The sequence below is a fragment of the Salmo trutta genome, chromosome 18, assembly GCF_901001165.1.
Source record: "Salmo trutta chromosome 18, fSalTru1.1, whole genome shotgun sequence".
Lineage (NCBI taxonomy): Eukaryota > Metazoa > Chordata > Actinopteri > Salmoniformes > Salmonidae > Salmo > Salmo trutta.
In genome coordinates, this window is record NC_042974.1 from 36,974,055 (window position 1) to 37,000,619 (window position 26,565).

Sequence of the window (26,565 nt, forward strand, 5' to 3'; positions counted from 1 at the left end):
TACAACCCACACAAGTGGCTCAGGTAGTGCAGCTCATCCAGGATGGCACATCAATGCGAGCTGTGGCAAGAAGGTTTGCTGTGTCTGTCAGCGTAGTGTCCAGAACATGGAGGCGCTACCAGGAGGCAGGCCAGTACATCAGGAGACGTGGAGGAGGCCGTAGGAGGGCAACAACCCAGCAGCAGGACCGCTACCTCCGCCTTTGTGCAAGGAGGAGCAGGAGGAGCACTGCCAGAGCCCTGCAAAATGACCTCCAGCAGGCCACAAATGTGCATGTGTCTGCTCAAACGGTCAGAAACAGACTCCATGAGGGTGGTATGAGGGCCCGACGTCCACAAGTGGGGGTTGTGCTTACAGTCCAACACCGTGCAGGACGTTTGGCATTTGCCAGAGAACACCAAGATTGGCAAATTCGCCACTGGCGCCCTGTGCTCTTCACAGATGACAGCAGGTTCACACTGATCACATGTGACAGTCTGGAGACGCCGTGGAGAACGTTCTGCTGCCTGCAACATCTTCCAGCATGACCGGTTTGGCGGTGGGTCAGTCATGGTGTGAAGTGGCATTTCTTTGGGGGGCCGCACAGCCCTCCATGTGCTCGCCAGAGGTAGCCTGACTGCCATTAGGTACCGAAGTGAGATCCTCAGACCCCTTGTGAGACCATATGCTGGTGCGGTTGGCCCTGGGTTCCTCCTAATGCAAGACAATGCTAGACCTCATGTGGCTGGAGTGTGTCAGCAGTTCCTGCAAGAGGAAGGCATTGATGCTATGGACTGGCCCGCCCGTTCCCCAGACCTGAATCCAATTGAGCACATCTGGGACATCATGTCTCGCTCCATCCACCAACGCCACGTTGCACCACAGACTGTCCAGGAGTTGGCGGATGCTTTAGTCCAGGTCTGGGAGGAGATCCCTCAGGAGACCATCCGCCACCTCATCAGGAGCATGCCCAGGCGTTGTAGGGAGGTCATACAGGCACGTGGAGGCCACACACACTACTGAGCCTCATTTTGACTTGTTTTAAGGACATTACATCAAAGTTGGATCAGCCTGTAGTGTGGTTTTCCACTTTAATTTTGAGTGTGACTTCAAATCCAGACATCCATGGGTTGATAAATTGGATTTCCATTGATTATTTTTGTGTGATTTTGTTGTCAGCACATTCAACTATGTAAAGAAAAAAGTATTTAATAAGATTATTTCTTTCATTCAGATCTAGGATGTGTTGTTTAAGTGTTCCCTTTATTTTTTTGAGCAGTATATATCTATATATCTATATCTCAGCAAAAAAAGAAACGTCACTTTTTCACGACCCTGTCTTTCAAAGATAATTAGTAAAAATCCAAATTACTTCACAGATCTAAATTGTAAGGGTTTAAACACAGTTTCCCATGCTTGTTCAATGAACCATAAACAATTAATGAACATGCACCTGTGGAACGGTCGATAAGACATTAACAGCTTACAGACGGTAGGCAATTAAGGTCACGGTTATGAAAACTTGGGACACTAAAGAGGCCTTTCTACTGACTCTGGAAAAACACCAAAAGAAAGATGCCCAGGGTCCCTGCTCATCTGCGTGAACTTGGCTTAGGCATGCTGCAAGGAGGCATGAGGACTGCAGACGTGGCGAGGGCAATAATTTGCAATGTCCGTACTGTGAGCGTACTAAGACAGCGCTACAGGGAGACAGGACGGACAGCTGATCGTTCTTGCAGTGGCACACCACGTGTAACAACATCGGCACAGGATTGGTTCATCCGAACATCGCACCTCCGGGACAGGTACAGGATGGCAACAACAACTGCCCGAGTTACACCAGGAACGCACAATCCCTCCATCAGTGCTCAGACTGTCTGCAATAGGCTGAGAGAGGCTTGACTGAGGGCTTGTAGGCAACAACGTCGCCTATGGGCACATAGACACCGTCGCTGGACCAGACAGGACTGGCAAAAAGTGCTCTTCACTGACGAGTCGAGATTTTGTCTCACCAGGGGTGATGGTCGGATTCGCATTTATCGTCGAAGGAATGAGCATTACACTGAGGCCTGTACGCTGAAACGGGATTGATTTGGAGGTGGAGGGTCCGTCATGGTCTGGGGTGGTGTGTCACAGCATCATCGGACTGAGCTTGTTGTCATTGCAGGCAATCTCAACGCTGTGCGTTGTAGGGAAGACATCCTCCTTCCTCATGTGGTACCCTTCCTGCAGGCTCATCCTGACATGACCCTCCAGCATGACAATGCCACCAGCCATACTGCTTGTTCTTTGCGTGATTTCCTGCAAGACAAGAATGTCAGTGTTCTGCCATGGCCAGAGAAGAGCCTGAATCTCAATCCCATTGAGCACGTTTGGGACCTGTTGGATCAGAGGGTGAGGGCTAGGGCCATTCCCCTCGGAAATGTCCGGGATCTTGTAGGTGCCTTGGTGGAAGAGAGGGGTAACATCTCACAGCAAGAACTGGCAAATCTGGTGTAGTCCATGAGGAGGAGATTCACTGTAGTACTTAATGCAGCTGGTGGCCACACCAGATACTGACTGTTACTTTTGATTTTAACCCCCCCCCCCCCTTTGTTCAGGGGGACACTATTCAATTTCTGTTAGTCACATGTCTGTGGAACTTGTTCAGTTTATGTCTCAGTTGTTGAATCTTATGTTCATACAAATATTTACACATGTTAAGTTTGCAGAAAATAAACGCAGTTGACAGTGCGGACGTAACTTTTTTTGCTGAGTTTACTATAGTAGTAAAAGCCAAATTCAATATTTAAATTGATCCTTAAATTCATAATCAATATCCAAATTATCCATGGTATGACCTTAAAACAATTTCAAATGTCAGCTTAGACTTTTAAGAATTAATAAGTGCATCAACGAGATTGTCCCCACAGTGACCATACAATACGTAAAGTGCCTTCAGAAAGCATTCACACCCCTTGCCTTTTCCACATTTTGTTGTGTTACAAAGTGGGATTGAAATGGATTTAATTGTAATTTTTTTGTCAACGATCTATACAAAATACTCTGTCACAGTCGAAGAACAATTCTAACATCTGCTGTTTCCTGAAGTCCATGATCATCTCCTTTGTTTTGTTGATATTGAGTGAGATGTTATTTTCCTGACACCATACTCCGCGAGCCCTCACCACCTCCCTGTAGGCTGTCTCGTCGTTGTTGGTAATCAAGCCTACTACTGTTGTCTTCTGCAAACTTGATGATTGAGTTGGAGGCGTGCATGGCCATGCAGTCATGGGTGAACAGGGAGTACAGGAGAGGGCTAAGCACGCACCCTTGTGGGGCCCCAGTGTTGAGGATCAGCGGGGTGGAGATGTTGTTTCCTACCTTCACCACCTGGAGGTGGCCCGTCAGGAAGTCCATGACCCAATTGCACAGGGTGGGGTTGAGACCCAGGGCCTCAAGCTTAATGATGAGCTTGGAGGGTACTATGGTGTTGAATGCTGAGCTATAGTCAATGAACAGCATTCTTTCATAGGTATTTCTCTTGTCCTGATGGGATTGTGCAGTGTGATGGCAATTGCATCGTCTGTGGACCTATTGGGGCACTAAGCAAATTGAAGAGGGTTTAGGGTGACAGGTAAGGTGGAGGTGATATGATCCTTGACTAGTCTCTCAAAGCACTTCATGATGACAGAAGTGAGTGCTACGGGGGGATTAGTTCAGTTACCTTTGCATTCTTGGGTAAAGGAACAATGGAGGCCATCTTGAAGCATGTGGGGACAGCAGACTGGGATAGGGAGAGATTGAATATGTCCATAAACACACTAGCCAGCTGGTCTGCGCATTCTCTGAGGACGTTCCTAGGGATGCCGTCGAGGCTGGCAGCCTTGCGAGGGTTTTACTCACGTCGGCCACGGAGAAGGCGAGCCCACAGTCCTTGGTAGCGGGCCGCATCGGTTTAGTTTTTAGTTTGTCTGGAAGCAAGGTCAGGGTTCTGTGCAGGCCAGTTCCTCTCGACAAACCTTTTCTGTGTGGACCTCATGGGGCGTTGTCATGCTGAAACAGGAAAGGGCCTTCCCCAAACTGTTGCCTCAATGTTGGAAGCATGGAGTTGTCTAGAATGACATTTTATGCTGTAGCATCAAGATTTCCCTTCACTGGAACTAGGGGGCCTAGCCCGAACCATGAAAAACAGCCCCAGACCATTATATTTCCTCCACTAAACTTTACAGCTGGCACTATGAATTCGGGCAGGTAGCGGTCTCCTGGCATCCACCAAACCCAGATACTTCAGATTGTGAAGCGTAATGCATCATTCCAGGGAATGCGTTTCCACTGCTCCAGAGTCCAATGGGGGCGAGCTTTACACCACTCCAGCCGACGCTTGGCATTGCACATGGTGATTTTAGGCTTGTGTGCGGCTGCTCAGCCATGGAAATCTTTTTCATGAAGCACCCGGCAAACAGTTCATGTGCTGACGTTGCTTCCAGAGGCAGTTTGGAACTCGGTAGTGAGTGTTGCGTCCGAGGACATGAATTTTACGCGCTTCAGCACTTGGCGGTACTGTTTTGTGAGCTTGTGTGGCCTACCTCTTCGCGGCTGAGCCGTTGTTGCTCCTAGACTTTCCACTTACAGTTGACCGGTGCAGCTCTAGCAGGGCAGAAATTTGATAAACTGACTAGTTGGTGTCATCCTTTGATGGTGCCGCGTTGAATGTCACTGAGCCCTTGTTTGTTGATGGGGGTTGAAAGACTGTAGTCGATTTTTATACACAAATAGCCAAATCCACTAATTTGAAGGGGTGTCCACATACTTTTGTATATATTGTGTATCTACCTCAATTACCTCATACCCCAGCACATTGACTCGGTACTGTTACTCCCTGTATATAGCCATGATATTTTTACGAGTAATTGTTATGCGAAATGGCCCCGCTTAATGTCAAAATTGTAATTTTTGTTAAAATGTTTTGCGCTTGTAATGCATCATAATGCATCTTTGAAAAATAACTATGACATACCTAATGAATGAACCACGGCTTTGGTGACACCCCCCTGTGTATTTGGAACTTTTGGAAATGAAGCTTCTCCTCCCTGTGCCAGCCCTACAATCTTTACAGACTTAGCGAGTGTGCTAAAACATAAGTTATTCATGCCTTTTGCCTTTTGCGGAGAGTGAATTATTCCCCCATGTTCTTTTTATAGAGAAAAGCTGTAAGTTCAATCAGAATCTTAATAACTGAACAATGTGTCCTAAATCCACTTTTGTTCTCATTTTTTGTTGAAGTTCCCCGTAACCCACTGTCTCTTCTTTAGAATACCCCAAATGCGTAATATGAGAGCACCCCACATATAAGGTCATGGTTTGCGTCAGGGTTTATAACATTCAATGCTATATAATAGTTCCTCACCTAACTATTTCCCATATAGAACCTGCCCATTGGTGCGGACTGTGTTGGCTCACTTAAACTCACATACATCTCCAAGGTAAGAGATTTGCTAAAGAATTTGCACATCCTTGATTTTATACACAAACCAATGTGCCTGGCATCTGATATTTCTTTAACCTGGCTTCTTCCCTTCATCTACACTGATTTTGAAGTGGATTTAACATCAGTAAGGGATCATAGCATTCACCTGGTCACTCTGTCATGGAAAGAGCGGGTGTTCTAAATGTTTTAAATACTCCGTGTACGTTCACTGTGAGCAATTGTTAATTGTGGTTTTTGTACTTCTCTTGCCTCGTAGGTCAGCGATGCCACTAAGCAAAGACCAAAGGCGGAGTTTTGCTTTGGTAAGATTGTTTTGAGAATAACTATTCTCTTTCCTCTGCTCAATTCATATGGAAATGTTTGCAACTTGGCTGGGCTTTTTATGACCTCTTCAGTATTTATAAACCATAGCCACAGATACTGTAAACTTAGTTCTTGATTTAGAAGGTTAGTGGACATCTAAACTGTAGTGGACATCCCCATACTCTATTTATTGATTTATTTATCTTGCTCCTTTGCTCCCCAGTATCTCTACTTGCACATTCATCTTCTGCACATCTATTCACTCCAGTGTTTAATTGCTATATTGTAATTACTTCGCCACCATGGCCTATTTATTGCCTTACCTCCCTTATCCTACATTTGCACATACTTTATATAGACTTTTTCTACTGTATTATTGACTGTTTGTTTGTTTATTCCATGTGTAACTCTGTTGTGTGTCGAACTGCTTTGCGTTATCTTGGCCAGGTCGCAGTTACAAATGAGAACTTGTTCTCAACTAGCCTACCTGGTTAAATTAAGGTGAAATAAAATAAAGTTTATATGGCCATGGGCTCTTTTTTTCCCCCCAGTTGTGTGAGCTGAATAGGCCAAATGATGAAATCATATGGGGGTAGTTGAGTCCATGTTTCTGTCCAGCAATACATTCATATCTTTTCAGGATTGACAATGACCATCTGTCTGCCCTGACAGATGCCACCATGTACACAAGGCTAGAGTGTTTAGATTAACTTGAACCTGAGGGAGGAATGCATACTTGCCCTTCTCTCACCTCTTTCACCTCTGCTTGCTTTCCCCTTGGCATGCTAAGGACATCCCTGCTTAGCTTCAACAGAGGCATGCAGGGTAGCAGCTGACCAGGGTACTTACTGTATATGGTCCCTTCTTGCCCTCTTGGTTGATCTGGTTCAGAAGTGTGTGTGTCAGCGTCAGCATTTAAAGCCAATTTTATGGTCATTCCGGCATCTGCATTGGCCGTACAGCATTTACTGAGATGCGGCCTCTGTAGAAGTCAGGGCATTCATACTACTTGTACTTTGCGGTGCAGAGCTGTTGTCACGGATGTGAGTTTGTGTTTATACAGGACGTACAGCCCCACCTACCGTCAACCAATCATGTCAGTGGGCAGCTATACAGAGCACTCCGCATTGCTAAAACATTTGGGAGGCGCACAGCGATGCAGTACGGAGCTTGATTTGGCCTTCACAAGCCTCCAGAGGTTCCTCAGTTGCGTTGCACCCTCTGTACGGAGCCTCAGGACCGTAGTGCCACATCAAGCATAAATTGGCTTTTAGGCTTGGGTGGTATACCTTATAGCGGCATATTTGGAAATAGCCACTGTATGTTTTATGTCAATACCGCTAACTATTTATTTTGAATTTTTTTAAATACATTTTAATATTTGTAACTACTTTTTAACCTCTTAAATGTGAAGTCCCACGTTTAGGGGACCTGCGTGGTTCTGGTACCGGTTCCGACCGACATCTTTGTTTATAAATTGGTCTATGGACACCATAGATCGAAATGAGTGATAGCCCTAGTTCCCACGGACACAGTAGTGTATTTTTTTATTTTTTTGCCTGTGTGACGTAGGATGTGAGATCTGAAACCACTTGTATCTGGGATGTCCCTCCTACCATTTAATTCGCTCTTCCAACTTTCCATCTACTCCTGGCTGAACTTGCCACTGACAAAGCACATGGTTGCAATCCTTACATTGTAGTGCAGTAGGAGAGAGTGGTTTCATCACTGTAGCACGTTCAGAGATTGATTTTTATAGCCATTCATCTAAAATAATTCAGATTTTAATGAAAAACAAAACACTTTTAGAAGGACAATATTAATGAGATGAAAGGCGAGTTCCTAGCAAGTTTAGGAAGCCAAGCTAGAGCTCAGTGAGCCGTTCACAGCGATGGGGGCAGACGTTTTGATCAAGAGAAGATATGCAATGTTTCTCTAACACTAAACATACAAATATGTATTTGACAGTTATAAGGAAGGTGAACTTTTAGTCATTTTCTAATTTGATGACACTATATTTAGAAAGCATACAAGTCCGTTCAAGCCTTGTTCATACAGTTTTGTTGAATAGGAAAGGCATCATAAAATATTTCATATTATACTTGAACTTGTGTCCTCAAAAGTGACCACCTCAGCAGTTTAACAAAAAAAAATTACCAGAAAGGTGAGATTTTAACCTTTTTTATTTGAGTATGCAGCATTACTAGTTATTGTTTATGGCCCTCTCATAATAAACAATAACTTTTGGGAGTTGCGTAGATTACATTTAACTGGTTTTATGTAAATACCTGCAGTCCTCTTGTGCAATACGTTAGGAGATGCATGTTTTCAATTTTAAGCTTACCGGTAGTCCCCAGTTAGGTGGTGTTAGTTTAAAAGCACACAACGACGTGAGAGCCTTTTATGAGTCAATCACTGTTCTGCAGCGCACGCCAGGTGATTTAGTTACAGTATGGAATTCACAACTAAATGTTTGCCAGCTAAATATTTTATAACTATTAACGTTAAGTCTGAAATGTGCTAAATGCTTTGCAATTGTGCGTTTGGTTTGATAATTTAGTAGCTAGTTGACTGTCTAACGAAGGGGTTAGCTTCTTCCAAAATCAAGCTTCACTTGGTAACAGCAAGGGAATCCCCTCATGGATCATGTTTGTTTTGTGCATGCAACAGACTGAGTATAACAACTTGTTTTATTATTTGTATAGCTTTTATAAGCTGGCATATATGTCCTTAAAATAGGTCAGTGGATCAGTGGGGTTTGAAAATAGTGCACCTTGTGTTGAGTTCTGGTTTTTCCGAATATCCTGAGATGGCACAAGGTTGGTATGACAATCTGGATACCGCCCAAGCCTAGTCAGCACCCCCCCATCGTCCTCAATTGGAAGAAACACTACATTGACTGTCCCTGCCTCTGTGTGTGTGTTTGGGTTTTGATAGGATGCTGGCATCCTAATTGAACCCATTCTGGATAGTCTGGGGCATTTTTAAAACGGCTGTTTGCGTGTATTGTTTTGTTGATTTCGACAATAATTACCATCGCGCCTCCCTTCCGCACATGTCTTAAAAGTGGGTCTTAATGGGTGTTTCATTGAAAGCTGTTTGGGAAGGTTGGAGAAAGGCAGTCATACTTCCAGATGGGCTTACAGTAAAATGAGAGTCAGAGTGGCAAATTCTGATTCATGTCTGTGTGTTTGTGGCTCTGATGCTGCTGTGTGACTCAACCACACACGTTTTGTGTGTATGATTGCAGCTGTGAGTCAGATCTTAGATGACCTCTCCCAGCTTGTTATTCACTTCTATTGATAACCCCCACCACCTTTGGTACACACCTCTTCAGCCAGACTGTGTTGGTACAGCTTAATGTGGGGTACATTTATGCGGTAACATGGCATACACACCCCTGTCAGATGATACCATTTCAGCTTCTTCTTGTTTTAATTATGGCACATTTAGATGAATTGCCTAATCTTATTTTTTTCCATGGTCTACTTGTCTCAGTATGTTTAACAAAATGCCCATGCCATGTCTGCCTGTTACTGATTCGCTCCCACTCATTGAATCACTCGTTTATTCCACAGCATTAATGTTCAGTCAATGGTGATGATCTCTCTGCTTTCAGTTTCTATCACTGTGGGATTTGTGTGGACATAACAAGTGGGGATGTGACTAGTGAGCAGGACTCTAAAGTGCAACCATTTCATTGTCAAATATTTTGCTGTGCCAGATAATTTTTGTAATGATTAGGCTTCGCTGTACCGATGTTTCTGAGTGCCCTAGAGCACAGATTCGTGACCATGGTGGTTGCACCATTACTACAGAGAAGCACTTGTCTCAAAAGTTGTCAACCATTTGACCGGCATAAAGTTTTTTTCCTTCTATTGTGCGTTGGCGCTGGTCTGGATGCATCTCTGTTGGTGGGTCGCATTTTACATCATTAAACTGTCGCAGGCTGTTCCAAAACCACTTGCGGGCCATTAACACCTTGTTCAGTCATGTTATCTCTAGTCCAGCAGATTAAATAATTGTTCCGTTTTATGATGCAGGTATCAAGCTTGGTACACTAATACAAGATACCTTAAGGAACATTTTAAAGATTGGAGGCGGTCTGGGAAGCCTGTCAGTCAACTGGATTTCCTGTTGGAAAAAAATTGGGTAAAACAGAGAGAAAAATGCGAAGTCAGAGGGATAATAATAGCCCAATAATATCTTCTCCAGCAGGTGCCGTTTTTTTTCATATTTCTTTGCACACCAAGCAAGGAGTTTTTGTATGGCGGTCAATGAGTGTCATATTTGGCTAAAACATTTATGGCTTATTTGCTACGTGTGGCTTATTTGATTGAATAGAAGTTTCGTAATGCTTAGGTTATTATGAGTGTACTGATTTAACTTTGAGGAAAAAAACACTATCGGAATTGTGCCTTTTGTTCACATGCGTGTAGCCCTCTCATTGGCCCACCTGATCTTGCCTCCGCCCGACTGTTTTCCATTTTGAAGAAGTTTATTTTCATTGTTAGAGCGGCCACTAGAGTATCTGGTCAATATAATGGGTAATCTGTGGGTTAAATCATTCCAAACAATATTTAAATGAATTTGTAATTGTATCTACTAGGCTTGGGCGGTATCCAGATTGTCATACACTATATATTCAGAAGTATGTGAACACCTCTTCAAGTTAGTGGATTCGGCTATTTCAGCTACACCTGTTGCTGACGTGTATAAAATTGAGCACGCAGCCATGCATTCTCCGCAGACAAACATAAAATGGGTTTCCATGGCCAAGCAGCTGCACACAAGCCTAAAATCATCATGTGCAATGCCAAGCGTCGGCTGGAGTGGTGTAAAGCTCTCCGCCATTGGACTCTGGAGCAGTAGAAACGTGTTCTCTGGAGTGATGAATCACGCTGAGCGAGAGAGAGAGCCTTAATGATGGTGTTGGAGTTGTGCTTGGCCACGCAGTCATGGGTGAACAGGGAGTACAGGAGGGAACTAAGCACGCACCCCTGAGGGGCCCCTGTGTTGATGATCAGCATGGCAGAGGTGTTGTTGCCTACCCTTACAAACTGGCGGTGGAGGGAGGTCTTTAGTACTGGGGTCCTTAGCTTAGTGATGCACTTTGTTGGCACTGATGTTGAACGCTGAGCTGTAGTCAATGAACAACATTCTCGCATAGCTGTTCCTTTTGTCCAGGTGCAAACGGGCAGTGTGGATTGAGATTGTGTCATCTGTGGATCTGTTGGGGCAGTATGCGAATTGGAGTGGGTCAAGGGTTTCCGGGATGATGGTGTTGATGACCAGCCTTTTAAAGCATTTCATGGCTACTGACATAGTCAGTAGTAGTCATGGGCAGTAGTAATTTAGGCAGGTTACCTTCACTTTCTTGGGCACATGGACTATGGTGGTCTGCTTGAAACTTGTAGGTATTACAGACTCGGTCAGGGAGAGGTTGAAAATGTTGGTGAAGACTCTTGCCAGTTGGTCCGCGCATGCTCTGAGTACATGTCCTGGTAATCCGTCTGGCCACGCGGCCTTGTGAATGTTGAACTGTTTAAAGGTCTTGCTCACATCGGCTACGGAGAGCGTGATCACAGAGTCGTCCGGAACAGCTAGTGCTCTAAAAGGCATTTAGCCCGTCTGGTAGGCTCGGCTATAATGTAATTTAACACATTGATCAGAAGGGGAGAAGGCAAAAAGTAGAGGAAGTAAGGGATTAAATAATTAAGAGATAACGATATATGGAGACAGGAGTGCTCTCGGTGCCAGAATCAGGAATTGACCTAAAACCCCTTTGTGATTGACAAGTGTGATTTGTGATGGCCTCGAGCCCTTTTTTGTTAACATTGGGGATGAATGGTCATTACAGTGGGGATGGGTAGGGCTGCTGATGGCTTTGATGCCATTTTCCACTCTCATGTAATGGACCCAATGCTCCTGCTATGCCTCGTCATATTAGTAACAGCAGACAATCCACTCTATTCCCTCTCAACCAAGCTCGAATTAAGCTACAGTGTTCTATCTTGTCAAACAAACATTCTCATGTTGTCAACTTTTGAATTGGGTCACTCACTATTGTCTTCCTTCTCTTTCCCTTCCTCTTTCTCAGTCATCAATGCTGGCATGAGGAAATTCTTCCTCCAGGCCAATGATCAGCAGGACCTGGTGGAATGGGTGAATGCTCTCAATAAGGCCACCAAAATCACTGTGAGTCTCACTCAATTCTGCACTGTCTTCTATTACTAAGGACCTGAAGACCCAGCCTAGTCCTCTTTAGAAAACGATGATTTCCTGTTCATGACTGAATATTTCCTGTTAAAGTGAGTTAAAATCTCAAGATTTCACTTGTGTGTGAGTCAGAGAGTGACTCAGGATGGTGTATTGTTGGTAGAGACTTTTCTGCCCTTGATTTGGGGGAGCTGTGCACTACTCCCACTCTACGCTTGGAATCCCTCCAACCTCAAAAAAGGGCTAGAAACAGGAGCGGATGTCTGCGGAACTGATTAATCAACATACACAGAAATATGGTTGTCCTAAGGTGTTATCCCTCTGAAACAGTCACAGAATCAAGGTCTACTCTACATGTTATGAATGTTTGTCACACTGTTTTCTCTTGCAGGTGCCAAAGTTATGTAATGCCCAACAGAATGTGGAGAACCAGAAAGCTCTTCTGGACATCCTGGGACCCAAGAAGCAGGTCTCCTACAGGACTGACATCATTGGGGGAGTTCCCATCATCACTCAGACGCAGGTAGCCAAGCCTAGCTGCCCTACCTATCCCTAACCCTAGCTAGTTGCATGTCAATAGAGTTGCAGTTGATAGTTTGAGCATCTACAGTCCTTTAGGGGACTATCCAAATAAAGTGGGACTGAATGTGCCATAATGACTTATGTCTACCCCCATAACTCGGCCTCACTAGATATTGCCTTACCTAGTCAGCCTCTTATTAAGTTGTAAATGAACTGAGATGTTGTGGATGTAAATCACCTATGGTGTATTTCCCTCCGACAGCAGGAAGGGGGCGAGGGCCAGGAGGGTTCGGAGCGTGAGTTGCTGCGGAGGTCGTACAGCCAGCTGCCATACTTTCTGGGCAGGCCGACCCAGGACCGGGCGGTCATCAAGTCAGGCTACTGTGTGAAGCAGGGAGCTGTGGTGAGTGTAGTGGACTATGGTGGGGTACAGTGAGGGGCTCTGAGTTTGGGATATTTTAGGTTAAATTATGAGGCCATGAGTATGAGGAAGTAATTTGCTATTTTCTTTTCCCCAGATGAGAAATTGGAAAAGGAGATATTTCTTACTGGAGGATAACACCATGAGTTACTTCAAATCAGATCTGGTAAGCAATTTTCATTAACGCTGGAAAGAATACCAGAATGACTTATTACACGCACTCACACACTCACAGTGGGTTTGCCCTCTTGTCCTGACATGCTTGTCCTGACACGGTCCACCTCAAGTCCCTGGAATCTTGTGCCATTGCTACACATGTCCTAGCATGCCCCTGTCTCTGTGCCCTACCCTACCACACACACACTCCACAAAGCACTTCCATGCTTGCCCATATTTTGCACCAGCATGTGTCTATTTGGCATCAACAGTGGACAGTCTTTCTCCCTTGTCTTCCAAATATACTGTATCAATAAGGTCTTGAAAGTTGGTTTTACTCAACAAAGAAGATTCCTAAAGACTGTGGAGCAAGTGTCATAAGGATATTTACATTTTACATTTTAGTCATTTAGCAGACGCTCTTATCCAGAGCGACTTACAGTAGTGAATGCCTACATTTCATACATTTTTTTTCTCCGTACGGGGGACATTTTGGGCTCTTAAAATGTTATTTTTCATTTTCTTGAACCACTCTATCTTCAGGAGAAGGAGCCTCTGAGAATGATTCCATTGAAAGAGGTCCACAAAGTTCAGGAGTGCAAACAGAGGTACTGCACAACTCTCAACATTGTCATGGTAGAACGTAGCCTCTACATCCACCTACATTAAGCATGTAGCCAACTTTGATTTTGTATTTCCAGTGACATCATGATGAGGGATAATCTCTTTGAGGTTGTCACCACTTCTAGGACTTTTTACATCCAGGTGAGAAGAGACCAAACATCTTTTTACCAACACACTATTACATAATGTCTAAATCAGGGATGGGCAACTTTGGTGGGGCTGGGGGCCACAAAAAATCAGAACTAATGATGAGGGGCTGGAGTGGCCGCTGGCGTACCACCCGGGGGGACCCACAGCCATACACTGGCTGAAATCAGTAGATGATAGGACATTGACAAGTTGTGAATACAACAAGTACTGATATTTTATCATACAAAAATTGAGACGTGTGGTCTGTTTACATATATTTTAAAGGATATTTATACGGAAAATGTGTATAAAACCTGTAGAAACTGTATTTATGATTATATGACAATGTTTTAGGTTGACAATAATTATATTACGCAATTTCTCATATCCTGCATAAATAAAATCAGGATTATGCCTCTACAGCCATTCATTCCAATTAGACTGGTTTGATATTCTCCCTGACTAATATGTCTGCCATTTTCACCCCATCCTGGAACTTTGAGGGTTTATGACATAGCCCCTCTGGTAATTTAATAGAATCTCTATGGGCGCACTCTTTTGGGCCAATTGAGATATCACGTGTGACCTAATACATTTCAGTTAATTACGATAGCTCCTGCCTTGGGCCAATCAGTGTATTTTTGTAAATGCTGGCTCTCTATGGTAAGATGCATAATTTACCCAAGTTTCATCAGAATCGATCCAGTGCTGTCTGAGATATCATGTACAGCGACAGGTCCACAGTCCCCTCCCCGATTTCACACATTTTTAAGCTAATTTCCTGCAATTCTACACATTTTGCCCTGACCTCTGCCATGTTAATATAATATCTGAGTGAGAGTGACTTTTTTAAAATCATTGGGGCCCCACTGGTCAGTAATTCGACCATGATTACTACAAGTTTAGATAGCTAGCTAGACTCATTTTCCAATCCCCCCCCCAAATAAATTGCTGACATGGGCAAATTGAGTGATAATGAATCGTGTTCTGAAAGCAACTCTGCAGTGGTCACTAGCTGGCACAGCCACAAAGTCATACAATCAATTGTAAACCCACCTTTAACCTTAACCACACTGCTAACCCTAATGCGTAACTTTAAATTAAGACCAAAAAGCTCAATTTTGTTTTCATGAATTTTTACAATATAGGTCATTTTGATTTAGCAGAAGGCCTATCTAAGGGGATATTGCTCAGTTCTGCCTCCAGGACAAGACTTGTGACAATAAATGTAAACCTGTGACTGACATAACACAAAAAAACTGCTGCTGCACAACCACATTTCAAAATCGTACCTTGTGTATTCTACTATTGTAACTCAACTGTAAATTGAGAACCCCAAGAATGTTTTGAAATATATTTTGGGGAGATTGATCCACGGGCTGGCAGCCAGTTGCCCATCCCTGGTGTAGATTAATGTCAAGCATTTTCCCTCTTCAGTATATTTCTTTCCCTCACCCTTGACTCTCCCCACTTTACTATGTGCCCCTTATCCCCACTCACTTCCTCCATCCCCCTGCCTCATTCTCCCGTGTCTCCTCTTTCTTTGCAGGCTGACAGTCCAGAGGAGATGCACAGCTGGATCAAGGCTGTGTCTGGTGCCATCGTAGCCCAGCGGGGACCTGGGAGATCTGCAGCCACAGTATGTAACCACCCAGCAGGCCACTGGGGTTATAGGGCTACTGCATGCGCTGTCACTTCTGGCCAGCCTCCTGTCTGTCTGGTCCTTAGTAGCAACACAAACTGATCTGATCTCCATTAGTTTCACGTGTTCATGGCAGCCCAAGCCAAGAGATGGCTTAGACACACACCACACACACAAACAGTGAGGATGCAGGGAGGAGTGAAAAGTATGTCACATTCTGTACTGACTGCAGAGGGTAGAGGTTGGCATCCTCACCCAGGTCCCCCTCCTACTGTAGGTTTTTGCCCTCTTTGTGACAGTGGCATTGCATAGGCAATCGTCACATCAGGGTTTCCGTTAGAAAAATGTGGCACCGGACATCTGACCGGCAGCATTTTAATTTACTGGACATTTGAGAAATTTACCAGACCCATATCCATTGGGTGCGTAACCTGATAAGGGTGTCTACCCACTGTGCTCAAAATGACAGATCACATTTAGATTATAGTAATTCATCTTAACAGAACATGCAAGTCAAGGATGCAACGACAAATTCTGATGTGCATTTGAAGATGTTAGAGTAACTGTCCATGTACTTTTCCTCAGCCAACAAGACAAGTAATGAACAGCAACATCACTAGTCTGTCAATCTACTATCCCCTGTAGTAGAAAAGTGTACCTATTCTATTGTTCAGCTTGTTGTTCTGTGCGAGAAAGAAATAGTGTATTCCAAACAAACTCTGGGACAGTTGTGGGAGGATACGTCACAAATTCATACAGCCAGTAGCCTAGACTACATCAAAAACATTTTAAAAAGCAATGAGGCTGATGCAACAGAGCAGAACGTTTAGCTTAAAATGTTGATCAAATATTATTTGTTCATATTATAGGCACAGCAATGCGCACAAGGCAGTAGACTACTTGCTAATATTCATTGCATAATGCAGTTAGCAGTAAAATACTGTAGTCAAAAGCGCACTGCACATGTGAGCGTTTTCATGAGACTGAGATGAAAATATCTGTCAGAAAAAGGGAAGGTCTGTTTTCAAATGATGGAGCAAAGAACATTAACATCTTCATAGTTAAGAACATGATACAAATATGGAAGAAAATGTAACGGATTCTACAAGAATCAATATCTCTCCCTAAAAACACACCCCTATGGAACAATCCTTGGATAGCTTTTCAGAATTCACAGATAAATTGGCCCACATGGAAAACTAAAGGCATACTTGGTAATAGGAAATACAATTATTTCCACGACAGAATTAAAAAGCAATTTTGGACTGACCAATGTAGATATTTTCAAATACATGCAATTTAAGTTTCATGTCACTACATTTCGATCTAAAATCTTTCGGATTTCAGAGCAATGTTGGGGGAATTCTATTTGAGTCAGAAAATGATACTCATATGATAGGTAAGATATACTAAACCTTGCAGAGATCCTATCCAACTGACAATCTCTTAGAAAAAATTATTAACTACTGGAACCAAGACCTAAAAAGATCTGATATCGGCACAAGATGGAGTATTGGAACAAAACTAACAAAATAATAGTTATTAAAATGTATGCTTAATCCAGTATTGACTAATGTACCGAATGTATTATACAAGAGACAAAATTCAGGAATTCCACAGCACAATGGTCTTAAGCGTAAAACCAACACTGACTCCAGGATTCATGCCTTCTGGGAGTGCCATAAAGTCTGAACGTTATGGGCGGAGTTAGAAAGTTGTCTGTCAGAAGTTTTACAATATACATTTACTTTAATTCTGTCTGTCTGCATATTTCAAGACATGGCATATGAGGGTTGGGTGAGACCCAATGAGTTGTACTGTACTTTTCTCATCAATCATGTAGAAAACTTTTTCTTAACTGGAAATCAAGTGATCCTGCATTGTTGGGATGGTGGAAGAATCAAATGCATTATTATTTGAATATTGAAAGGGTGTGGCCGACAGAGAAGGGCAGAGTGGTGCAGTTTGAGGTCATGTGGAATAGAGTATAGCAGGCGCTGGAGATTGAGGTGGTGGAAACGTGGGTCTGGGCAGATGCGATGTCCAAGTTTGCGTGCGTCTGTCGTCTTTTGTCTGTTTTAGGTTTATTGTTTGACAAATACAATTAAATTGTACAGAAAAGAAAGAGGGGAGTTCTTTTGGCTGCTGGACAATGAAAGAGAATTGATTTGAAAGCCAGTAGAACATGAGAGAAATAGGCTACTGGTTTCAATGGCATATGGAAAACTTTAAAATATTTGCATCCACGTTTGGTCATATTTTGGCTAGGCTACTTTGAAGCTAGGTAAACAAGCCTCATAATATGTAGTACAACATTCAGGTTTCTAACAATTAAGTATGTATTTTGTTTTTTAAATGCATACTGTTTCCAGATCATTGCAAAGTGGTGTGTGACGTGCTGAAGCTTGTCTACTGTTATATGCACTTGAATGGCGAATGGGAAGTGCGCTTCAATTAGCATTGAGAAATACAAATAGTAGCTCTTTTTAATGGCGGCAATCAAAGCAGTTAACACACAATTTTATTAAGAATTGTTTCACAGTGATTGGGCTTATAAAAGCTAATTTCACTCCAGGAGTTGTAGCAGCAGCTCTCGCACGGTCTGAGAGATTTTACACTGAAACTAGGCTCTGTATCTTTATGCTGTGCCAATTTAATTCCACAAAATTATGCAAATGAACCTATCGACCGATAAGCATGACATCGACCGATATTTCCATTAATGAATAGGCTACAAAGCATTTTGCAGTGGGATTTTTTTATTCTCCCAGACAGTTGGCTGGCGCCAATTTTATTTATCAGCTTTTTTTTTTTATCGGCCAAAAGCAGGCTATTACCGACTAACGGAAACCCTGCTCCACATGTATACTTCTCTTTCTACCACTCCCTCTCTTCCCCCTGTACTGTGGGCTAGGCTGGCCCTCCCCAGCCTGCTCTAATCCAGCTGTCCACTGTGTTGTTGCAGATGCGGCAGGCCAGACGGCTGTCAAACCCCTGTATACAGAGGTATACGGCCCGAATCGGGGAGTGCAGCACGTATGTCAGCTCCTGTACCCCAAAGTGCCTTCTATATACTGTTGGTTTTCACTCACTTTTTGTTTTTTTTATGTCATGGTGTGGACTGGAGAGTCACCCATCTGCCTCCCTAAAAACCAAACTGTACATGTCCCTCCCTGTGCGGGCTTTAACCCCTCCACCCTGCTGCCCATTCCATAACTCAAAGTCCTCCTCTCCTCTACCTCTGCTTCTTTGCTTTTCCTGTCTTCCTCTTCATGCTCTACCTCAGCCCTGGGGTTAGTCCCATAAACTCATTCCCTTGACTTAATGTAGCTTAGCCTCCCTGGACCTCTGCAGCTAGTCACTACCTCCCATTCACTTCCACACCCTACTCACTCCCACTTCTTGCTATTGATAGGCCCTGTTGTCACCATTGTTGAAGATGACACAACTTTTTAAACGTCCCTCTAACTTTGAAACCCTTACTGCACAATACACACACACACACACACACACACACACACACACACACACACACACACACACACAAACTAACGCCTCTCTGGTACAGTGATGAAAGCTGTTGAACAGACCTGTTTCCTGTCTCTGTCTATGTCCTGTCATATGTCTCTGACTCTCCTTATCTTTCTTTCTCTCTCTGCAGTCTCCTGCAGCTGTGTACCTGTCTTAGATGTCTCACATCCTGCCTGTCTCTAGTTCTACCTCCTGTCCGCTGCCTGTATGTGTGTTTACTCTCACACTGTTGACTTGCATAACCCAGTTAACTTCTCATTTTCTAAGCCAAGACAACTTGAAGTCTGAATGAATGTTGTCTTTGGGAACTAAACCCTAGTCTTCTTAACATCAATAACAGTTTAGCTGTTTGTGTGTTTTGTGTTCTGCATGTTTATATGATGACGACTTCTGTATAAGCACATGTACACTCTGAAGCTCTTAAACTAACCGCCCTGGCATACTTCAAGAATCACTCAGCCCTTTGTTTACTCACACATAAGCCGTTGCGGTGTAGGTGTTTCCGTTGCATGGTCTGCTTCCAGTCGTGCACATATGTTTTGGCAAATGTTCTGTGACCGGCTGCATGTTTGAATGCATGATACAGAATTATGATGACTTTGGTGATGCTTAACACAACATAGATTTGGGAGAAAATATATTTTTGAATAGCCAGCAAAGGCAATTGGGAGTTATTTAAGTATCTGTCACTAACTCTTTTTGCTGGGTAAATGGATTGGGTAAGTAGGTGCTACTGCGTATGTTCCCTCCCAATAACAACACCAACTGGTCACTGACTTGTTTTTCTTTTTTACTTACTTTATTCCCCACTCCCTCTTGTTTTTTTATACAGAGATTGAAATCTGACAGTGAAATACTAACTTTAAAAAATGAGCACTACCACTTCTTCTGCTTTTCACTACCACTGCACTCCTCCCAGCACCCGTCACTTCTCTGCTAGCACTTCTACGGTCTGCAACTGTGGCTACCACTACTTCTACTACTACCACTGCTGCTGCATCAGCCGCTACACCAAATGTCTGCCACTGACTCTATTCACAACTCACCATGTTTCCCGTCTGACTGAAATTCTGTGGGACACACCCCACCCTCCTCTCTCAGCAGGAGCACTGTGGCCGTTCCTCCCCTTCCACATTCTACCGCAGCCAACCGGGGCCCCCCGTCCCTCGCTCGCCCATATCTGCAGTGCCACCCTACCCAGGTTGCCCTTCTGTCGCGGGCGGTGCACGCTCGGAGCCTTGCGTGGGACAGCGAGCACTTCATGAGCCTCCTGCCGCGACCCAACCACGCCCGACTGTCCCTGCAGGAGACACGCCTGTCCAAGTGACCGCCGACTCTGCCCGCGAGTCGCCATGGAGACGGCGCAGCAGCTTCGAGCCCTACCCACCTGAACCCCCCCTTGACCTGGACGCTGACGACCTGCCGGTCAGCGAAGTCTGACCCATGAACTACCCCCACACTACCCTGTAACCTGGCAGAGGGGGTGGGCTACAGAGGAGAGGCTGTATGACAACAGTGATAATGGAGGAAATTAAAAGAATGCTTTTGAATATCCGAGAGCAGCTGAACGGTGGGCCGCTTGTCTCATCTCCACCAAACTGAACAGAAGTCATCTGGATGGAAATGACAGAAAGCAGGCACTGGATTCCAAGCCAAAGTTAGTCTGTATAATGTGTCTGACTTCCAACCATCTCAACCCCCCTGTTTGTGAAGCTGTTAATCTACCCCAGCTAGTCAACCCTAGTCACATTAGAGTTGGAGGCCACTCAGACAAAGAGACAGGGGGGTTACGTTCTCTCCGTGTTTTCATTGTTAGGCATCTACTCAGTGGTCCAGGCCTGTGGACACTCTCATGAAGTCCTGGAATCAGCTGTCTCTGTGTGTGGACTGGGAGGCTGAGATTCACACTGAACTCTACACCAAAGATTCTGCGCTATTTGCCATTGTCTCCCACCTGCTTGCTCTGTTCTTATTTATTTAATAGGGTTAATTCAGTTTAGAAAACATTTTTTGTATATATTTTTTTATGTTGATTTAAAATATACACACTGAGTGTACGAAACATGATGAACACCTTCCTGATGTTGAGTTTCATCCCCTTTTGCCCTCAAAACAGCCTAAATTTGTCAGGGCATGGTGTCGAAAGTGTTCCACAGGGATGCTGGCCCATGTTGACTCCAATCCCTCCCACAGTTGTCCAGTTGGCTGGATGTCCTTTGGGTGATGGGCCATTCTTGATACACACGGGAAGCCCAACAGCGTTGTAGTTCTTACACACACAAACTGGTGCCGACCATACCCCATTCAAAGGCACTTCAATCTTTTGTCTTGCCCATTCACCCTCTGAATGGCACACACACACAATTCATGTCTCAATTGTCTCAAGGCTTAAAAATCCCTTCATCTACACTGACTGAAGTGGATTTAACATGTGACATCAATAAGGAATCATAGCTTTTTACCTGGATTCACCTGGTCAGTCTGTCATGGAAAGAGCAGGTGTTCCTAATGTTTTGTTCACTCAGTGTTTACCTGCAGCTCATGACTATGTGGACTCACACAGATTAATTCAGCAATTTGTGAGGCTAATATTTTATACCACTCTGTGCCAAGCAAGCTAGTTAGTGGATATTTTAAAGTTCCAATGCAACATTTATCTCAATATCAAAGAATTTCTGGGTAACAATTAAGTACATTACTGTTAAAAATGTATGAAAATATTTTGCTTGGTCTTTCTGGGAGTGGTCTGAGTGAGGGGCATAATTGGAAGACCCTAACGGGAGGGATATGTAACCTGAAAACCATCTCTTTACTGGCAGAGGTTTGAAACTCCTTTTAGTTATTGGTTTATTCATTTATACCATCACCAGGCAGGCCAAACTCCATCCCACCAAAACAAACAAATTTCAGGCAGTATTTTCAAACAGCTCTTACACTAAAATGGCATTATCTTAATCTTCGCAATTTCAAAGTCTTATTCCAACCTCATAGTGTGGAAATATATATAAAACATCATGTATTTGCCTTCACTGCGCCTTTAAGGCAGCAAGCTATATTCTCTAATGACTGAATAGTTGTCAAGTAACATAGAACTAATCATACTTGTTCATTTCATGCATTCACTGTTGTTTTTATTGAACTAATGTTGTCTTTAGTTATTTACTTTATGGTGTATGACCAAATGATTCTAACATACATTTTCTTTATCTGACTTTAATTTTTTTATTTTACCTTTATTTAACTTGGCAAGTCAGTTAAGAACAAAGTCTTATTTTCAATGATGGCCTAGGAACAGTGGGTTAACTGCCTTGTTCAGGGGCAGAACGACAGATTTGTACCTTGTCAGCTCGGGGATTTGAACTTGCAACCTTTCGGTTACTAGTCCAACGCTCTAACGACTAGGCTACAATCCCACTCTACCCAAACCATAGTATTACAGTTAGAAAGTTGTTGGTACACACTGTGGACTGGTACGAGAGGACTGTGCAGTTCTAAACCAAGCCATGTACATTTGCCTAAACCTAATCCTGCAGGGTACTGTAATGGGGTTTGGATTTGTACCAATAGGACTTCGGTGAGAGAGTGAGTTGTGCGACAGAGTGAGGTGGCTTCATTACGGGACCAAAGTGAAAAGCAGTTACTTCTAGGGTAGGGGATGGTCATTGTCTTGTAGAGATGTTTAAATAATACTCCTAATGGCCAGCAACAGGCTTGACCCCTGACCTCTTCATACCTGTATACTGTACAGTGGCTTTAAACATATTTTTTTTGTGACTGCTGCCCGATTTGTTAAGTTATGATCAAATTGACACTGACAGCTTTGCGTGTGTGAAAACATGGTTTTCTTTAGTGACAGTTTGTTGGGATTGTTTTATTTTGTTATGTTGTAATATAATGTGTTTAGATGTATATTTCCGTTTGAACTTCCCTGTGCCTGTATTGCAAGGTAGTGAAGGTTAACCCAACCATGCTACTCAATGGTCTTATTTCAATAGATCTCATTAGTGGTTCTGCAAAACCATGCAGCTGCTCAAGTGCCTGCAGAAATTCTATTAAACAAAGCTATTCTAATCCATTTTGTCTTGTGTACTAGATTTTAATTGTCGCTATTTATTACGTGGATGACTTGAAAGAAATAAACACTTAGAAAATGCTCATGTGTTGATGAATTATTGCTTTTATTGAATTATTATTGAATTATTATATGTTATTGAATTATTGCAATTCCGTTCAACCTAGATGAGCAGTGGCTCATGATCTGCTCATCCAACTTTCCCACTGGCCATTTACATATTTTGAAATAAAATCAAGGACTAAATCCAGATGACCCAGACAATTACAATTCTATGAAATCATAAACTGTGACATAAACTATGCTAAATACTAAGAAATGGTTCAACCTCTGTTACTCAGCCTAATAGTTAATTGTATGACTACTCTGTCCCCTGGTGGTGAAATTGTAACATTTTGCTTTCTTCCCAGAGTAGAAATGTCACACTACATTTGACTCACTCCTATACAGACTGACCTTTTGTAATAGTCACTTAGCAGTCAACATTGTTTGGGTGTTCTGTGTGAGCAGTGTGTGATCGAATGGAGGCCCGTGGTGACCAATGATGTCATACAGTTGCTTTGTGGACAACAAAAACAACATCTGGATAGACTGTGGGCCGGTACGGCTCTCAGCGTCTGGGGAAGCCCAGTCTCTCTGCCTTTATTGGCCTACAACGGGCTTTTGTGGGGCTTCTGAGAGACAAATAAAGCTGCCGTTGGGCCCTAAGAGACCTTTGCATGTTCTCATGCAGAATGATACATATCACACCAACAATGTGTCCAAGTTGAGATTTGCCTTGCTTTATTTTACTTATTAGGGTGTAACCTAAAGTCGTTTTCATCCAAATGTTTTTTATTGGGTTGATATTGACCCTATAGGTTGCCATGTCATTTTCACAAAATACATTCAAATGGCAAGTGTTTACAACACCAAACGTCATGAACTCCATTGTCAGTTCACTCCCCTCTTCTTAGCAATGCAAGACAAGGTGAACCATTATGAAAACAGGACCCTCTCCATTGGGATGGAGGAGGATGTTAGACAAGCCCCATAGCACCACAGGGGGCCCTAGGCAACCTCCATCCCAATGCCTGGGCCATGAGTATTGGCCCAACCACCTCATTAAACCATAGTCATTAAAATATCCCTGGCCCATAAGCAATCATAGTATGTGAGAGGGGTTTATGACCGTGATTCATTGGTCCATTGTTTGCTGGACCTTTTACAGCCCACCACAGGCATCTAACGTAACAGAGATGCGTTGTTCGCTACACTATATAAGCCACTAGCTATAACATAGGAATTTCCGCTTCTCACACATGCAATTGGCCTATATTTCCTCCAATAACAATTTGTTTAATCTTCAATATGTGCAACTTCAGAAAACTGTTTGGATTTCTGTTAGAATACCACAAAGAGCAGTTTGCTAATTATCATAGGATCAATGTATGTTGAAATAAAAAGCTTTGAATGTTAGCTTTGCTTACAAAATTGATTGATTCATCCCCACCCAAGTTCCCCTCAAATATTGCTTTGTTTTGTTTTGTTCATTTCTGACCACACATATGGCATAATTAATGAATTAAGAAATTGTCTTTTTTTATGATTGAGCAATAATTTTATTTTATAAATGGCTTATAACCCACAGCCACCATAAAACCCCTCACACCATCCCTCGCTGTTGTTTTTGTAGCCTAATTACATGAGTTGAGTAAGTTGCTAAGAGTGACTAGTTCGTATAGGGAACAGTAAAAAACGGGATGTTTAGGGCTGAAAATCCATAATCTCCCTGGCAGAATTATACATGCTTCATGACCAGGGGTGTAAGGTACTTAAGTAAAAATACTTTAAAGTACTACTTAAGTCGTTTTCTGGGGTATCTGTATTTTACTATTTCGATTTTTTTATTACCTTTTACTTCACTACATTTCTAAAGAAAATAATGTACTTTCTACTCCATACATTTTCCCTGACATCCAAAAGTACTCATTACATTTTGAATGCTTAGCAGGACAGGAAAATCATCCAATTCACACACTTATCCCTGGTCATCCCTACTGCCTCTAATCTGGCGGACTCACATTCTTTGTTTATTAGTAATGTCTGAGTGTGCCCCTGGCTATCCGTAAAAAAACATTTTTTTTAAAACAAGAACATTTTTGAAGGAATTTGAAATGATTTATACTTTTACTTTTGATACTTAAGTATATTTTAGCAATTACATTTACTTTTGATACTTAAGTATATTTAAAACCAAATACTTTTAGACTTTCACTCGTAGTATTTTACTGGGTGACTTTCACTTTTACTTGAGTCATTTTACCCGGTCACAGTTTATAGACTTGTTTATGTGTTGCTGTGCAGTTTGTTGCTAACGTTTCTTTGCTACCTGCCAACTTTACGGTTTTTACTTATCAATTACCGTTTTATATTTTAAATTTTTCCCTCGCTTGACTTTTTTCATTCAAGTTTTTCAACCTGTATGCTTTATCTGTACATGGTTCTACATGACCTCCACCAGCCGAAGCTAAGTAGTAACATTAACATTATGCCTTCTAATTGCAGTCGCTGTACTCATCATATACAAGAGAACGGTCGCCTTATGGCGAGGATAGCCGTGCTGCAAGCCCAGCTTCAGATGCTGAAACTGTATCTTTGTCACCAATTAGTACAGATAGTAGTATAAATCCCCTCGCACAGTCATCGCAGCCGTACAATTTTCTCATGGCTTCTGGAAGGAAATGCTGTAGGAATGCTCAACCGGTGTCGCTCATTCAGCCGACAGAAACTTTCAACCGGTTCTCCACATTAAGCAACGAGTCCGAGTCTACTCTGGTCTCTCCTCCACCCGTTACGGGGTCTGGTGGAAGCCGAAGCGTCCCACCATTAGCTCTGACAAATTGAACACCCTATTCATTGGTGACTCCATTACCCGTAGTATTAGACTTAAAAATAATCATCCAGCGGTCACACTGTTTACCAGGGGGCTGGGCTACCGACGTTAAGGCTAATCTGAAGATGGTGCTGGCGAAGCCTAAAACTGGCGAGTGTAGAGAGTGTAGGGATATTGTTATCCACGTCGGCACCAACGATGTTAGGATGAAACAGTCAGAGGTCACCAAGCGCAACATAGCTTCAGCGTGTAAATCAACTAGAAAGATGTCAGCATCGAGTAATTGTCTCTGCCCCCCTCCCAGTTAGGGGAGTGATGAGCTCTACAGCAGAGTCTCACAACTCAATTGCTGGTTGAAAACTGTTTTGTGCCCCTCTTAAAAGATAGAAATTGTAGATAATTGGCCTTCGTTCTGGGACTCATACACAAACAGGACCAAGCCTGGCCTGCTGAGGAGTGACGGACTCCATCCTAGCTGGAGGGGTGCTCTCATTTTATCTATGAACATAGACAGGGCGCTAACTCCTCTAGCTCAGCAATGAAATAGGGTGCAGGCCAGGCAGCAGGCTGTTAGCCACCCTGCCAGCTTTGTGGAGTCTGCCACTAGCGTAGTCAGCTCAGC

The 26,565-nt window shown here is 43.2% G+C and overlaps 1 protein-coding gene across 10 annotated transcripts in view; it reads left to right on the forward strand.

Annotated features, from left to right (window-relative positions):
• The window catches only part of LOC115153254 (pleckstrin homology domain-containing family A member 1), a 44,243-nt gene extending 23,323 nt beyond the window's left edge, over window positions 1–20,920 (forward strand). For 2 of the 10 annotated variants that reach the window (XM_029698499.1, XM_029698506.1), the window contains 11 exons: window positions 5,388–5,444; window positions 5,706–5,751; window positions 11,853–11,950; window positions 12,363–12,494; window positions 12,756–12,896; window positions 13,012–13,080; window positions 13,614–13,678; window positions 13,772–13,835; window positions 15,373–15,462; window positions 18,431–18,541; window positions 20,101–20,527. In XM_029698499.1, coding sequence (XP_029554359.1) covers window positions 5,388–5,444; window positions 5,706–5,751; window positions 11,853–11,950; window positions 12,363–12,494; window positions 12,756–12,896; window positions 13,012–13,080; window positions 13,614–13,678; window positions 13,772–13,835; window positions 15,373–15,462; window positions 18,431–18,541; window positions 20,101–20,436 — 1,209 coding nt within the window. In that variant the 3' untranslated portion in view covers window positions 20,437–20,527. Of the gene's footprint in view, window positions 1–5,387; window positions 5,445–5,705; window positions 5,752–11,852; window positions 11,951–12,362; window positions 12,495–12,755; window positions 12,897–13,011; window positions 13,081–13,613; window positions 13,679–13,771; window positions 13,836–15,372; window positions 15,463–18,430; window positions 18,542–19,126; window positions 19,202–19,828 lie in introns of all 10 variants that reach the window. The other 8 variants (XM_029698500.1, XM_029698501.1, XM_029698507.1 and 5 more) reach the window with 8 other exon arrangements.
• Window positions 20,921–26,565: the final 5,645 nt, after the last annotated feature.